The sequence below is a fragment of the Vicugna pacos genome, chromosome 6, assembly GCF_048564905.1.
Source record: "Vicugna pacos chromosome 6, VicPac4, whole genome shotgun sequence".
NCBI lineage: Eukaryota > Metazoa > Chordata > Mammalia > Artiodactyla > Camelidae > Vicugna > Vicugna pacos.
Genome location: NC_132992.1, coordinates 12,216,366 through 12,233,250, shown reverse-complemented (window position 1 = coordinate 12,233,250; position 16,885 = coordinate 12,216,366). Strand labels below are relative to the sequence as shown.

Sequence of the window (16,885 nt, the reverse complement as noted above, 5' to 3'; positions counted from 1 at the left end):
TCACCCAGGAGACTTTAAAAGGCTTTGTATTAAGAATATAATTATAATCAATGTAAATAAACATTAACAAGGATAATAATGAGCAAAGTATAAAACAAATGAATTCTCAATTCACATGAATCACAGAAGCAGCAATAACAGTCACAAAATGTAATGTGTGCATGAAACATGAAGTCAGAAATAAGGATCACCAATTATTGTGACCTTTCAAATGTAACTATCTCAACTGGAATTTAAATAATCCTAATAAAAGTCACAGGTAAAACTAGTTCAACCGTGATTCTAAATTAAAATGATTTGTCTCATAAGCATTTCGGATTTTTAATATTCTGATCTTTTCTTTAAAAAATTATATATGCTAACAATCCTTACATTTCTTAAATACTGTCAAATTTAAATAAAAACAGCTTTGTGGGATAGGCAACACTATCACCATTTTCCAAACGAGAAAACTCTCAAATAGCTCAAATAGCTACGAGCTTTCCAACATCATATACTTGAAGGATGACACTGAAAACAGATCCCAGGATTCCTCACTCTTCTAAGTGGCTCTCACACTATGCCATCAGTTTAGGTCTAACAAATTTTCAAGTACTTACCATAGAAATGTCCAAATCCCATGCTGACTGCAATCACCAAAGCAAGTATAACACATTTATTGAGACCACTGCTGAACTGACGTTTACACAACTCCTTAGAGGGTTCAGTTTCTTGTTCAGCAAGTAGCCTTTCTTCAGATTCTGAACTAGAAACGGTCTTCTTCCTAGCATGGCGTCGTCTAAAGGCAGGACTGGGCTGATGACTGGTTTCATCACTACTTGATTCATCATCACTAGGCTGAGATGAAAAAACTATTTTAAAAAGAAAAATGTAGATAAATATTAAATATTTTATAAAAGATTTCCCAGTAAATAAGATTTAGAATAATCAATGCCATCCCTACATGCCTTTTCACATATGACAGCCAAGAACAAAAACAAAACATAAACAAAAACTCAAGTTTTCAAGTTTATCAACATAAAGCCAAAGACTTCAACTGTGATGCATAAGAATCTGTTAGCTTTATTCTGTGTCTCTGAGGGTCTGGTTTTGTTTTGTTTTGTTTTGTTTAACCTCTCTTATAATTTACACCATTAGAAAAATCATCCTCACAGCCTGTAAAATTTCACAGCTATTAGAGAGCCACAAACAAATATTATTTCTGGAAGGGAAAAAGAACCTCTACCTCTTCATTCAATTTCAAATAGAATTAATTTAAGCTCAACTGTTTAAGGAACACAGGGAAATATTTAAGCAGTTCCTGTGACTCAACAGGACAACAGCTACCAAAAGCTTCCTCAACTGTATCTAGTCCCTAGTTTCATTTCCATCCTATGAGCCCACAATCAAGGTTCAAAGCACTACAGTTTATCACAGGTTTCCAGAAGTCAGATGAGCCCTTCCCTTCGACTGCCACTCTTACTAGAAGGTTATTAATTTTACCCTCTAGTAAATATGTCAGCATGAGGAAGTGACACAACGGCTATCTCCGATATTAAGGACTAGACTGATGCTGCTCCTTTATGAAAAGAATGAAGAAAAACAAACTGAAAAAAAATTCCACAAGAAATCTCAAGTAGTGGAAGCATATCCATCGGAAAAAATCACCTTCAGCTGTTTCAAATGTTTAATTTCTTCTTACCATCATTCCATATATCAATAAACTGTGCTGACACAGAAGATTAGATGACTCAGTAATAATTTCCATAGGCCAGGTAAAAGAAGAGAAAAGCAGCACTAAAAGTAAGGCTAGAATGTGAACTTGAGTTTGATATAAAGAGCTCCAAAATAACAAACATTCATGCTTCTAAAAAGCAAAACAGTTCTTCAGAAGACAGAGTACTCATGCCACAGGAAAGCTGGTGACTTAAGTTAGGCAATACTTTTAAAAGATGGATCTCAAAGGATTCAGTTAACTTTCACACTTAACAACAACAAACACAAAGACATAAGGCACTACTGAATGAATGAATATTCCTAATATTTAGTGAAATAGATGCCACTGAGGGATCTTTTGGTCATGACCCTTATGCCCATCATGTTTATCGGGTTACTCTTGATCACTAGTTTTCCCAAGATGTCGTCGCCTCAGCTGTGAGGTTACATTTCTTGGACAAAGAGAAAGAAAGGAAGACTTAAACAAAGCATTACATAATACAAAGGCATTCATGATCATGGCTGGAGTACTTAAGTCAGACTTTCTGACATTATTAAGATGGGTAAATATAAAAAACTATTCATCAAATTTTCTTACATTTTCAATGCGACATTAACTTATTGCCTTCATTATATATTCTAAGTAAACAAACCAGCCAAACCCATATTAAATTCACATCCTTAACTGATGCTTCCATCTTTTTTAACCCATACATATGATAGCTGAAATATTTTGATTTTTAAACTTCTTCTAAAGCTTAATTTGGCCTGTAGTCCAAGATGCAAGCAATGCAAAGGCATGCAATAAGCTTAGCCAGCTTTATTACAAGGTCAATTTTGAACACCTGTTCTGAGTATCACAGATTACAATAGCTATTTTAAAGCACTAAGTCAACAGTATATGTGACTAGGCACACTCAGCTCTAGAAAAGCTGATCAGATTAGTCACACCACCTTGGAAAGCGAGTTGGCTAGGAACATGGTGTTTCAGCTGATCATCCCATCCCCTTATGCATTCAGGAATCTTCCACAGCTTCTCCCACCACCTTTCTTTTGTGAATAAACAGGAAAAAAAGATGTATAAAGCTTTATTACAAAGAATAAAAAGGAAAAAGAGAATTGAAAATACTTATTTTAATTACCACTTAACATTATTATTTGTGCTCCATCAAAATCTAACAATCATGCCTTTTTAAAAACCATATACACAATACCAACTTTTCTACAACCACCATCTTTGCTTCCTTGGGAGAGGAGGGGGTCACATGGAGGAAGTGAGAAACATTCTTAGACCAACAAAAAGATTACTGCCACAAGAATCTAATTTATGAGAAGAAAACAAACGAAGCTGAAATCCTATAAAGATGGAGAAAAAAAGGGAAAGGAAAAAACAAAATAAGTAAGCAACAGACAGCAGGAAATTAACCAAGAAAAATATGATCTAAGGGAAGGGAACAAAAAAATCTTGACAACTGATTTATATATATTATTCCGAACATAGTCCCAAAATGTCACTTTTGATTACATTTTTAAAACTTTTTCTTGATGAAATAATTCCCTTGGGAGGGATAGCAATGGATAAAAATAAACCTAATAAAATATTCTGCTTAACTGTATCTGTAAAATTGTCAAGAAGTCCAAGTTCAGAAAGGAGATAAAAACTATTATAATGTGTTTTGAAGTATCCAAGTTCCTGAAAAAAAAAAATCAACAGTGTGTAGCATCATTTCTTAAATGGCTGCTTGGACTCTTCTGCAATACTCCTGCTCCAAGTTGACTACATATCCTGGCTCACAAATCCTCTCATATTAAACCAACATCCGGCTTAACCGCTACCTGACAGTTTATTAGCTTAAACTGGAATAACAGAAATTCCATTGTCTGATTCTGGGACACGTAACACAGAATGGTAAAATCTAAGAAAATTATCTGAAATAAATACTACATTACATATTCCTTTATATGTAAGTTGCTGAGAGTGATCAGAAATTCTTATTTTCCTACTTCCCTCTCGCACCCTTGTGTTCACCTTGGGGTTCCTTCAACTTCACTCTTATATCCTTAGAAGTCTGACTATTTCTGGGCTATCAGTGAAACCACAAATATGGTCCAGAGCTTTCTTGATGGGCAAAAATGTACTCAGGTCAATTTTGCTTAGTGTATCTTAAAAATTAAAAATAAATTAATTTTAAATAGCAAAAAAAAAAAGCTACATATTCCTGCTTTTATATCAAATTAGGAAATGCTTCTTATCACTAGCAGTGTTTCAAGGTGTCTCTCCCATAATTCATCCTATATTATAATTGGTGGTTAATAACTGTGGGTTAATTACAGATTTGTTCCTTTCATTTTATAGTAACTTTGTGTCTAAATATTTATATTACCTTGAAAGATGTTATATATGTCCCTAAAACTGAGGCAAAGAATTATAGAAGGGAATTAGTTAAATAACTCACTTTTTACCTTCAAAAGATTCCGTCTGAACAACAGGCATTAACTGCATTAAGAATATGACTTACAACAGGCACATTTTCATAACTCAATCTAAAGTGAAAGAGCCAAAGGTCAGGGTATAAGATGCTGCTGTATTGCCAGTTCCTTAAATACTGTTTGGCACATGGCAGCACTCAATAAATGTTTGTTGAATGACTAATAATTAGATGGATATGAAAGACTTCAATAAGAAGTTTCACTGTTTCTATAATATAAAATTTGTACCACTGTAAGTAAAAATCTTAACATGCTCCTGCTTTTTTATGTATGGCTCAATCTCCCACTCATAAAGATCTAAAAACTGTCATATGCATTTTGGAGTATTTGAGACATCAACAAATCTCCTCAAAGTTTTTTTTTTGTCTTCTACTTAATGATGAAAAATGGTATTTATTTATTGGATTACTGTGCTCAAGGCCCTAGGTCTAAGAAAACACTAGACGTAACAGCCGATCTTACAAAAAAATTTCTTGAGTTATACGCAAATATATTCAAAACTTGAGATGCAGGGTCTGAGAACAAGCCGTTATATAAAGTGTGGTCACAGGAATCCTAAGTCACCTATCAATGTATTCATCATACAGTTCTTACCAGTTTCTGGCTGACAGAATGTATACTGGCTGCTAGAGGAAGAGCCCATGTTAAACTCTTCTGGACTCTGTGCTTCTTTAACAACTATAGCTTCTTCTTGATTTCCAATTTCTTCTAACTTAGGTGGCTCAAGGGTAACAATATCAGAGTCATCACTGACAGTTCCAAAATAGAGATTGTCCTCAGGTAATTTTTCTTCCTCTCCCTGAAGAATCAATTTTAGAGACAAATTCAACAATTAGTTATGGGCCTTATATTTTCTAGGCAATTCCAAGGATGTAACAGTACTTAAGTGACAAGGTAATTGGGTTTAAAATAAAAGATATGAGTCCTGCCCAATAGGAAAGAATTAATTCCTCAATAGCAGCGATCATCCTTTAGTGTGAAAACACCACACCACCAAACCCACTGACAACTCTGTCTCTCATAATTTGATCAAACTGCTATCTACCACTGGGGCTTCAGAAGCTAAAATACAAACCCACCTTTCTTACTCAATGTCCACAGAAAGGAGAGGATTCATTTCTCACCAGTTCTATGGGTTTATTTGGGTGTAACTATAATCAGGGAACCCATAAAATACTGATTAGATTTTCTGATAAACTTCAAGAGCTAGGCCAAGTAAAGATCATCCAGCTATGTAGTTTTATCTGGAAGTCAAGTAAAATGCCAAAGGACAAGATTTAGTTTGTTCTCAAATCTTAAAACTAACCTTCATTTTAGACATAAACCCTTAATTTCTCAATATAATTCAAGAATGCAACACATTTCCAGAGAAAATATTATAGGTTAAGTAAATAGGTCTTTAACACATTACCAAAAAATTGTGTTTCTAAGTTAAAAGACAGCTCACTTAGGTAGGAGTTTAAAATAGAAGCCAACTTTAATCTTAAAAGTGACCAAACTGTGGAATCTCAAAGTTTTCAATGGAAGTTATTTATAATTCAGATAGAAACAGAATGCACAACTAGAAATGGAAGCTTTAATTAGTATTCTCTAAGGAATATGGTTTCTCATGTATCCACAGAGTAAAACACAAGGTTACCTCAAGTGCTGACTTCATTTCCTCCAAAGCTGGATAAGCAGTTCCTTCTGTCACCATGGTGCCATTTTGGCTGCTCTCTGATGTGAAGCAAAGATCAACTTAATTATACTTCATCAGCTTTCAGTAGTCTGCGTGTGTTATAATATGGGCAGATAAATCTATTCCTAGTTTTTTAAGTTGATTTAATGAAACACTACATGTAATTATATGCTAATTATAACAGTCAACTCTATTGTTTCTGAAAGATCTCTGTATTTCAAATATAACTATTTGGAAAATGTCGGGATAATTTTAGATACTGAACTGAACTCAAATAAAAATCTACTAAAAATTATAATCTAAATAAACATAATCTCTGTATAACATTATCTACTACAGATCTACAGATCTACATTATCTACTATTATTAATAAGGAAAATCAATTCTGAAATTACAAAAAAGATTTAACTCCAAAATAACAGGAAAAGAAAAAAAGAAACTCCATTTACATATGTTATATAGTCACTAACAGAACAGTAATTTGCAGGGAAAACTCATCAACAAAGGTGGACTTGGGTCCAAGGGCTCCTGAGAACTATGGAAACTATTTTTTAACGTGCAAATATATTCATTTCTTGGGAGAGACCATCCATAGCTTTTAGATTCTCAAAGAGATCTCAGACCCATGAAAGATGAGAATCACTGTTTAAATGATAATAACAACCAACACACAGGCTGAAAACAAGATTAACAGGTATAATCTTTTATATTTCTGGCCTTGACATAGCTGCTTTATTCTCCTAAGGGAGAAATGTTTTGTTTACATTTTAATGCAATTTTAAGAAGTAAGTTAAATATGAAGATGAATACACATTCTTTGGGTTCCTTAATTCTCTACATAATTAATGTGGGCATCAAATCCCACAGAAGTATATATAACATCAATGTAATATGGTAGTTAAATACCATTTACTACCCATAACCAAAAGTACTCTGAAAGTGGTAACTGGAGACAGTTTAGTGATGAATTAATAAGTAATGAATTAATAATTCTGTATATCCTAGTCTTAATCAAGACTAGTAATATTTAGCTACTGGTTACACTAGTAGTATCAAAGAGTTGTACAGATACCCAAGTATGTCCTACAGATGCTAGCCTTCGCCTGAGCAGGCTGGTGCCACAGGGGTCTGTAGGCCTGCCCACCTAATCCACACTAGAATTATAGTCTTTTGGTGACCTGATCATTTAGACTAGCCAGAAAGGCTGACCACCTAGAAAGAAGGCAAGATTCATATTGTCACTCACACATCCTATTAAAAAAAAGAAAGACTTCTTTACATCTTACCTCCCTGCTCTAACTGCAGTACCTGCAGCTCCTCTTGTGATAAAGATGAACATTCTGGGTTGAGCTCACAGCTGTCACTGGCTGTACCATGTTCAGAATTCACCACCTCTATATCAGACCCCTAGGGGAAAAGCGGTAATAAGTTATTTGTCTATCAGCTGCTCAGAGCTGGATCTGACCACATGCAGATATTCCCATTATTAAAAGTCAGATGCTGCTATCTATTCCGACTATCTTTTGTTCAATTTATTCCATAAAACCTATGGGAGGGAAACAGAAGGAGCCAAAGGTTTGGATTCTAAAAGTCAGTCCAAAAGCTAAAGGCTCTAAGTCCAAGCAGTGAATCTGAGTCCCAGAAGGTAAGTTTTTACATCTGTATAATACTTGTTTCCTTCTTTAGTTCTGGGAAGTTTTCAACCACAATTTCTTCAAATATGTTTTCAATCCCCTTTTCTTTTTCTTCTTCTTCTGGGACCCCTGTTATGTGTAGATTGTCACATTTTATATTATCCCAAGGGTCTCTTATACTGCTTTTATTTTTTTTTTCATTTGTTATTCTGTCTGCTGTTCTGATTGGGTGATTTCATTATTCTATCTTCCCGATAACTTATTCATTCTTCTGCATTGTTTAGTCTGCTATTGTCTTTAGTTTGGCTTTCATCTCAGGAATTGAGTTTTCTGGATCCTCTTTATAGTTTCTTTTTAGAGTAATGTGCATTTCTGTTAGTAGCCTCTCTTAATCCCTTCAGTATTTTTATTATCTCCTTTCTGAACTCAAGTTCTGGTACACTGTTGGAAGTCTATTTCATTGTTTGTTCTTTCAGAAGATTTCTCTTGTTCTTTTAATTGGGAGTGGCTCCTCTGCTTCTTCATTTTACTTCTATTTCTCTGACTGTATGAATTTAGGAGTAACAGTTATCTACTGCGGTCTTGAAGGGTTGTTTTTATGTGGGAGTCTCCCTGTGTAGCCTGTATGCCTCTAAATATTTTTGTTGCAAGGGCTGTTTTTAGTATGGATGGTGGCCACGTCTTTCCTCCGTGTGTGCTGGCTGTTATCCCCTTGATGGGGATGTGGTTGGTGGTGTGGTGAGCAGAGCCTGCAGTGGATGTTGAGTGTGGCCTCCTCACTGCTCTGTGGTTGTCACAGCCCTGGTAGGGGCAGAGTCTGCTCCTCAGCTGTTAGAGCAGAAGCCCCCAGATCTGTTTCTGAGCTGCAGTGTGTGGTAGGTGGGACTGGAGCACTTCTGCTGGGAGAGGGACCACTGAGTATTCCTTTGCAGGAGCTGTCCACTGGGAAGTGCCCTCTGTGGTGTCACCTGTCACCGGCTGTGCAGGCTCACAAAGTATACTGTTGTTGGCACTGCCCTCAGCCCCACCTCAGCCATGGGAACACAGGCAGCCTCTCCTGGTGTCCCTCATGTGCTGTGCTCATAGAGTGAGGACTACCTAATCAGTGCGTAGTCACACACCTGGACCCCTCATGGGCTACAGAGTCAGCCCAGACCCCAGCCATGCTGGACCTGCCCCAGCCATGCACCAGTATTCTGCTCAGATGTCCTGCAGGAACTGAGTTTACAGAGGCACTGGGGATAAATCTGTCAAAGCTACCTGGGACTCAGCCCAAATTTCAACCCATCTCTGCCTGGGGGCAACCTGCCAGCGACTACCCCGTTTCAGAGCAAGCCAAGAAGGAAACTGCTACGGTGGTGTCCCACCCCTCCCTTCGTGAGGGGGGTAACAAAGGGGCTTCAGTGGTGCACCTGGGCTTTGTTGCACATACTCCCAGTTTAAGCCCATAGCCCACTCTAGTCCCTGCAGGCTGTCTTGGGGCAGCCAACCCCAGTCCTCTCCCCGGGTCTGTCCTCTGAAGCCCGAGCTTCAGCACCCTGTCCTGGCACGCGCCAGTGGGCTCGTGTTTCAGGCTGGGGCATCATGACCCTCTGTGCTGGTTTCTCTGTTCCATCTGCCGCCAAGAGGCTGCTGCACTCTCCTCCAAGCCTGTGAGGCTCCCCTTCTGTCCCAGCTGATCTCCCCACTGGTGACGGGGCTCCCCAGGTTGAGGGGACTCTTCCTCTCTCACTGCTTCCTCCTGGGCAGGGCACAGGTCCTGTTCCAATTCTGGTTCTTTTTTTTTTTTTTACTACCCGTTTACATGGAGATTTTTCCTGTAGCTCCAGTTGTTAAGATCTGCCAGAGTTCAGCAGGTATTCTGTGAGAACTGTCCCACACGGAGAAGCATTTTTGATGTTCGTGGGAGAGGGTGAGCTCCACGTCCTTGTAGCCTGTCATCTTGAAGCCCCCCTTCGAGAGGATTACAGAGAAGTTTCTAGACTTAGTTATTTCTATTAATTTGCTTCTACTCAACATTTATGGAACTACTCTAGGTAAGGCACTTTGCTAGGTGTCACCGGGTATAAAAATTTCAAATCTAAAATTCAATTTCACAGCCTATTCAGAGAAACAGCCACAAGCAAATAACTACTTATGGCACTATAAAACTAAAAAAGGTTAAGGGCAAGAATTAAAATGAACCTATCAGATTAATGGAATAAACTTTTCTTATCAAATTTTAGACTATTCTTTATTCGTCCAAGGTCGGCCTTCCTACTTTGATGTCAGACTGTCTTTTCTTTAATAAAATAGTGGATCTTAGGGAGTTTTCCCCTCATCATAACTAGCTTAGTCACTAATGTTTCTGACTCCAGGCTCCTCCTTCACTTTTTCCTATAATTTACTGGCCTATGAAATCAAAATGTCTGAGTTCTCCTGATAAACATAACTCAAAACAGCAAAAATGAAGAGAAGTCATTAAAGGAGTGGGTTCTGAGTTGAGTCCTAAAGAGAATATAAGACTTTGAGATTGCCTAAGGTGGCAAGAAAATGCTAGTAGGAGACACCAGGTTAGGTGTGAGTTGTGAACTATAAGGGAGACCAGTTCTGAATGGCAGCAATGGGAAAGGAAAAGCAAATCCATGCAAGAGATATTAGCAAGAAAGAGTAGAACCTGATAACTAGACATGGAGGTAAGAGGGATAAAAGTACAAACATGATCAACTCTGTGACAAGGCATCTCTAATACAGAACACCCAAATGACACACTCGGCTAAGTGCCAGAGAGGTTTGCCATCTGACTTCATACTGTAGACTCCACAGCTGCCCTGCTCCTGTACTGTTAATTATCCTTGAAGAAGTTGTTGCTATTAGAGCTGATCTAAGCTTTGGAGAAAAACAGGTTAAAAACAGAAGTTACTTACTACAAAAAAAATGAAAAAAAAACCCCACATCAATCTCAACTGGTGCAGCTGCTGTTAAATTCTGAAACTTTCTTGCAGGAAAAGCAATCCTGTTTGTTAATGGGATGTTTTCTAGAAAACATGACTAACCAACGGTCTAAACCTTAAATTATCAAAGTAATTGTAAAAAATACCATTTAAAATTTTTACTGATGAAGGAAAACAAGTGAAGCTTAAGAGATCCTAAAAACAAACAAGAAAACTATAGATAAATTCATAAAAACTTTAAAAAGACATAGAGGGTTTTTTACCTTATTGCTTCTATTCATCAGTTTTATTTTTCTATAATTAACATGTATTACTAGTGTGAGAAAACAAATTGTTTCTTACATACCAGTTATGTGACATCATAGTTCTATAATGAAATTCATTTTCTGACAGAGTTCTAGCCATAGTCCTTTTCCTGTCAGGTTCTGCAATAATATAACGTAACATAACACAGGTGGAACACATGTTCTCCATGCTCCTTTCTAATCTGTTTAAATGCAGGCTCTGATATTTTTTCGTTATATATTGGTCAAATTAAATTACTTAACCTAAGTTTTGGGTTTTCTCAACTATGAAATAAGTACAAATGAAAACAATCTATATCACAGAAGGTTGTTTAAAATCATATGAGAAAGTAAGTTAAGCACAAGGCCTGATCAACAATAAACCCTCAATATTTGCCTAATGTCTCAAAGCTGAGCAAAGCAATGTATAATAATGTGGAAGATGCTGGCTCATGAAGTATTTTCAGCAGTGAAGTGTAATGTGGGGGAGAAAATGTCCAAGCTATAGACAACGGAACCTCAAGCTTAAATGTAGAAAAATACTGGCCTCAGTGAAGCCAGTTTACATCACTGTTAAAACTGTAATATTATAAACTGCCTTATAAAAAGCATTAAATAGCATACCTCATGATTGATGACAGTCCAACCACAAGATGAATCACTGTCACTGGAATTTTCAGACATTTTTCAGGTCTACAAATACAAAAACATATTTACATGTGGGACACACTTTTTAAAAATTCTATAGGAAGCACTATATGTGACCCAAGTACAAGAAGTGGCTTACTGCCGTCCAGGTGAAATGGAGACAACCCACCCAGAGACTTCCCATACAGGATATGCTTGCACACCTGTATGAACAAATACAACCAGACTCTTAAGATGAGATCTCCCTGAGCCAGAATAGTCTAGACAGTCATATTGTTGGAATGAAAAAGCAAGCTGGGTCTGAAAGAAAATACAGGATTTGGCCAAGCAGAACCAGAAGGAAAAGAGAACAATTTGTGAGGAAGTCAACCGTTGAGAAAATGATGAATGGGAAACAGAGAGCAAGAGCCTATGTCTTCAATGTGGTGGGAAAATCATGGCTGAAGAAACCATGTGGGGAAAATGGAAGAGTTCCAAGACCAAGCAAAATTAAGTCTACTGTGTTGTCAACAAGAAACATATTTTCAAGCAGGGGAGGAACACGATCAAACGGTTTTTAGGAAAATAAAGTCGGTAATACTTCACTTAGATTAAAACAGGAGAAGAAAAAGACCAGAAGCTGGTTAGAAACTTGTGGTCATTGGCTACTACCTAGACAGGCTCATGTCCTCAGCCAGCACACATTGGTCACTCTGCCTGGTTCATTCTACCCTATCTGAAACTCCTATTTAAACTTCAAAAACAAGCTCATTAAAGTAAATAGTATCTTACTGACTTCATTCTATACAAGTAAGTCTTACAAGTGCTTCTATTACTGCGAATTTACTCAAAACCCATTATATTCAAGTTGATGGTTAGTGTTCTAACAGAATTCCACTGCAGACAATTAGATATGGAACCAGTGCACAAATGAGAACTGGGCAAAAAATATACATTTGAACTTTCCATTAGTCATTCTGGAAACTCTTGTAAATTAATATTTTAAAAAGAGAAGCTACAAAGAGGTGGCTGGTCACAAACAGTATAAAACTTAGTATGTTTTCAGACAAATTACTCAAAATCTAACATAAAGATGACTGTGTGACTTTTAATGTCATGCTAGAACATTTTATAAGTTCACCTCAGGTCATCTGATTGTTTGATTTCCTATTTATAACTGATTATAAGACCCAGGCAGTTTCTAACTCCATAAATTTAAAGGTAAATTTGTATAAAACAAAACAAAACAAAACAAATTACAGTGAAATAAAAAAATTTTTTTCTGTCCAGTAGAGAATACTATCCCAAAGGCTACAGTTTAAATACCCTCTAGGATATTAACCAATTTTATAGCTTAGCAATTTTATTTCAGTATTCCTTATTTAAACTGACTACATAAAGCCCAACTTCTCATCAAACCAGTTTTCATGAGTGTAAAAATAAACTCTGATATGTCACTATCTGTATTTGAATTGTTTGATAACAGTCTGAAAGTTCTGGGTGGATATATGAGACTACACAAAGACTGAGCAATTAACTTTGCAGGAGGAAAGAAGAATTGTCTGAGAAGGCTTTATAAATGAGGCTGTCATGTTTTTAGACATGCTAGACAGCCTGTTTTTTTAACTGAATTACTTGCCGAATTTTTTAGATTGAGAGATACTACAAAAAAAAAAATAAAGTTCTAGTTCCTCATTACTGGGTGTGTGTGGGGGGGATATGATGATACTGGAAGGATTTCCCAAGAGGTAATGGAAACAAAAGCAGAAAAAAATAAAGAATAAGAAAGCTGTAAGAAAGGTGATTAATTTAGTATGAGTAAAGCATTAAAAAATGAGATACCTGAAAATCAGAATCTTTAAAAGAGCACATATTAAAATAAGGAAGCAACTAACGGGCTCTATACCTGTGGGATACAATGCAATATTCTGTGAAAAAGATGAGCACCTAAATTTAACTAGTATTGAGGGGGAGAGGGTAAAGAGGATGGGGAGGAGTTAGGAGAAATTTGAGAAGACAGGAAAGATTTTTGAAGGATTGAATAACCAAATATAGAAGGGAGAAAGCATAGAGTATTCTGGTTTAAGTGGCTGGGTATGGAGAAACCATTCTATATAGAACAAAAAGTAGGTAAGGCTTTGAGATTAAGAAAATTGGCTGAAGTCTAAAAATGTATTCATTCTTTACCATGTGAAAGCTCTTCTCCCCCTTGCAAGACCTCAGCTCTCAGCCTTCTCCAGTAGCCCACATTCTCAGTGCTGCGGCTCCATCTCACACACACCTCCCTCCAGATTTACCAGTGTTTCATCTTCTTAACAACCTTCCAAACTTCCTGGGCTGCAAGACCCACTCAGGGATATTTAATGTGTATCTATCTCCTACCCTTATCTAGGTAATGTCCACTTAAAACAGTTCTTTTAAAGAGACAAATTATAGCTTTTGTTTTCTAAAACTCTAATTGCTCAGGCAATGAAATAAACAAAGACAACATTTCAAAAGAAAGTTACATACATTGCTAAACTGGGACTTTAGCATATCTGAAATATTCCTCAAATATAGGAGCCTACTTTAATCAGATCTAAGTTTAATTCTTTGTTTACTTGTCCTAGACGAAGAACAAGCTTGACATCTAGCCCAAATGAGGGAAAAAAGAACACCGTAACACCACTGTAACAGTTTGGATAAGCAAAATTCACAGCCCAACTACAGAACCGTCTTAAATCAGCTGTTTTCAAAAAGCTGGGTGCATGCACATCAATTAAAGCAAGATTTTAAAAAGTAAATTTCTGAGCCCCAACCTAGACACATTGTCTCTGAAAGCTGCCACTGCATTTGAACCTCCCCACTACACCCAGTTATCTTCCTAAAATGATAGTATTATTTGTCACTCCTTAAAAATGTTAAGATTTTTTAGTACTGTCTTGAGGAGAATACCCACAAGCCATAAAAATCAAGTGTTTTGTCTCTAGCATCTAATCCTCTCTTGCTCAGTTCCCTCCCTTTTCCCTCTACCTTTTCAATTCCCCTAAAAAGCTTGGCTTTCTCTTAACTTTAGGGCTTTGAATATTCTGATCTCAGTTCCCCACCCCGTTACCTCCACCCAAACTCCTGTGCCCACCCTTCCCATCTCAACTAAGGCATCACTTTCTTTGTGAACCACTCCCTGACCATTCTACTACTTAGAATACTGTGCTATAATTGCTTGTTTACTTGCCTGTTAACACATTCAATAAAGAAAAAAGGTAACATTTCTGGGTCATGATGCAGTTAGTGACACTTAAACATCGTTCCTCAAGAAGCTGAAAATTCTAGAGGAACTCATGAGATTCCTCTCCCCATTATTTTGGCCACAGGTAAATGTCTAAACCTGTCCCACTTTGAGGGCTTTACTAATAATAACTTAGAACTAAGCAGACTTTATGGGAAAGTTACAAAGGCACAATCATACAAAGTTATGAAGGTAAGAGGACTTTATGAAGATGATCAACTTGAAGCTCTTTTCTAAACTCAGCTTTCTTTTATTCCTCAGGGTAGTTCCTTTATCCAAATCTCGAGTCACATTTCCCTACTGCCTTTTGGATGACCACTCATAGTGAAGGAGGATTAATAAAATGGCCACATTTAGGCTAACAGATTGCTTATTCTTATGCTTGCCCTAAAAACTGACTGACCAGTTGCTACTCACAGCTCCCGGCCCGTTGTTAAAGCTATTAATTTTACTGTTTCTGCTTTATTCCAGTAATCAAAAGTAATAATCATATTTGGTTTCTGAGTTGTTCTGCAGGGAGAAAGTCATGGAACTGTAACCTTACAAAACAGGCTCAATACCAAGAAGACCACACCTTGGACACTTAACGAGATAAGGATATGGAAAAAGTGGCAACAAACTTATAAAGAATTGGTCGCCTGGAGGCATCATGACACCACTCTAAGTCTTATGACAAGAAAATAATTCTGTTGATTGTTATCAATGCTTTATTGTTTGAGCTATGGCTATATAATCACCCCACCCCACCCCAGCCCATCCCGCAGGTGGTTCACAGTTTTGAAGGCACTAGCCAGTTTTGAGTCCCCTTTGCCCAGCAAAGTAATAAAGCTGCCTCTTTTCTTCTAAGCTCCAAGACCCTGTCTCTGAGTTTCAATTTGGTTTGTCAGGGACGGGGGCTGATCTTTTGGCAACAGTAGGTTTCTCAGGCATTTCAAATACAGTATCTACAAAACTAAGATCATCTTCCTGCTGCACTTTCTATTTTTGTTATCTCACAGACTAGCATTAGCCAAAAATAATATGGCTGCAAGCAAAAGTCACCAGACATCAGGTCAAAAATCCTAGATTTAGGATAGCTACATTTGGGATAACTTAAACTTCGCCTTGACCCCAAGACCCAAGCCCAACTTCATCCTTTCCCACTTCAATTACTGTGACAGCTCTTTAACAAACCTCTGCCTGCAATTTCAAATTCCCCTCCAGTCACTTCTTCACCAGGCTGCCCATACTAAGTTTATCCTAAAACATAAATCTGACCACTTCATCACTTAATCACTTAAAACTGGTCTCCACTGCCTTCAAGATAAAATCCAAACTCCTGGCCTCTCTTACTCCCTCATCTTCTGAGATGGGCCATACTCTATCTATGGAGTGCACATCATTCTAAACAAATCTACTTTCACTCAAAACAAAACAAAACAAAACAAAACAAAACAAAACAAAACAAAAAAACTCCTATAAGAGCTTTCAGAATGGAGACAAATCATTTAAATTGACTCTCACTTCGTAAGAAACCCTATAGAACATTTCTTCACAACATGTAAGATTTTATTTGTAGAATTCTATGGAAGAGAATTTGACACTAAGTATTATAAACATATGGTTTCAATACAGAATTTGGCACATGGTCATATTAGGATGTAAATTTAGTGCATGGATTCTCACATTTCATTTACAAAGCTACTTATGGTAGAAGGACTGCACCACACAAGTATTATCACACACTTCAGCAGACAGGAGGCCTACAGTTAATACCATTTTTAAATTCATCCCTTTATCCATCTTTCATTCAATATCTACTGAGTTCTTAGCACATGCAAGGTACTGAAAATATACCAATGTACAAAACACATTAGAGTCTTGGGGCTGGGGCTTAAATTCTATCGGTAATTGATTATGTTGAACTTTATCTGAGCCCTGTGCTCCAGGAAAGCAAGGAAGATTGAGAAATTTCCCTATTCTGTTTTGTGTTGGGACAAATAGCTAACCGTGCAAAGGACCAACCTGTTCTCACAAAATCCTAAGACTCACTTCCACCCATCCTAAGTCCCTTGTTTACCTGCCTCTATAAAACTCCTTGGTTTTCTTCCTCTTTGAGATATTCATGAACGAACTTTCCCTACTGCAATACTCTGAATTAAAAATCATCAACTGTCTTGTGCATTTCATCTTTCACACTGGAGTCATCCAATAAACAACATAAACAGGTAGAGTATATGGTGTATTTGATGGTATTATTTCCTACTATGGAGAAAGCCTCGGAAAAGAGAATAGA

General features: G+C 37.1%; 1 protein-coding gene across 6 annotated transcripts in view; it reads right to left on the bottom strand.

The window, feature by feature from the left end:
- CCPG1 (cell cycle progression 1) overlaps positions 1–16,885 on the bottom strand; it is a 62,595-nt gene that overhangs the window by 34,036 nt on the left and 11,674 nt on the right. For all 6 annotated transcript variants that reach the window (XR_012073293.1, XM_072962383.1, XM_072962382.1 and 3 more), the window contains exons 2-6: positions 11,340–11,408; positions 7,151–7,271; positions 5,825–5,901; positions 4,780–4,984; positions 600–851 (exon numbers count right to left, since the gene is read on the bottom strand). Coding sequence is in view for 5 of the 6 variants with exons in the window: in XM_072962383.1 (XP_072818484.1) it covers positions 600–851; positions 4,780–4,984; positions 5,825–5,901; positions 7,151–7,271; positions 11,340–11,399 (715 nt within the window). In the remaining variant the exon portion in view is untranslated. The remainder of the gene's footprint in view (positions 1–599; positions 852–4,779; positions 4,985–5,824; positions 5,902–7,150; positions 7,272–11,339; positions 11,409–16,885) is intronic.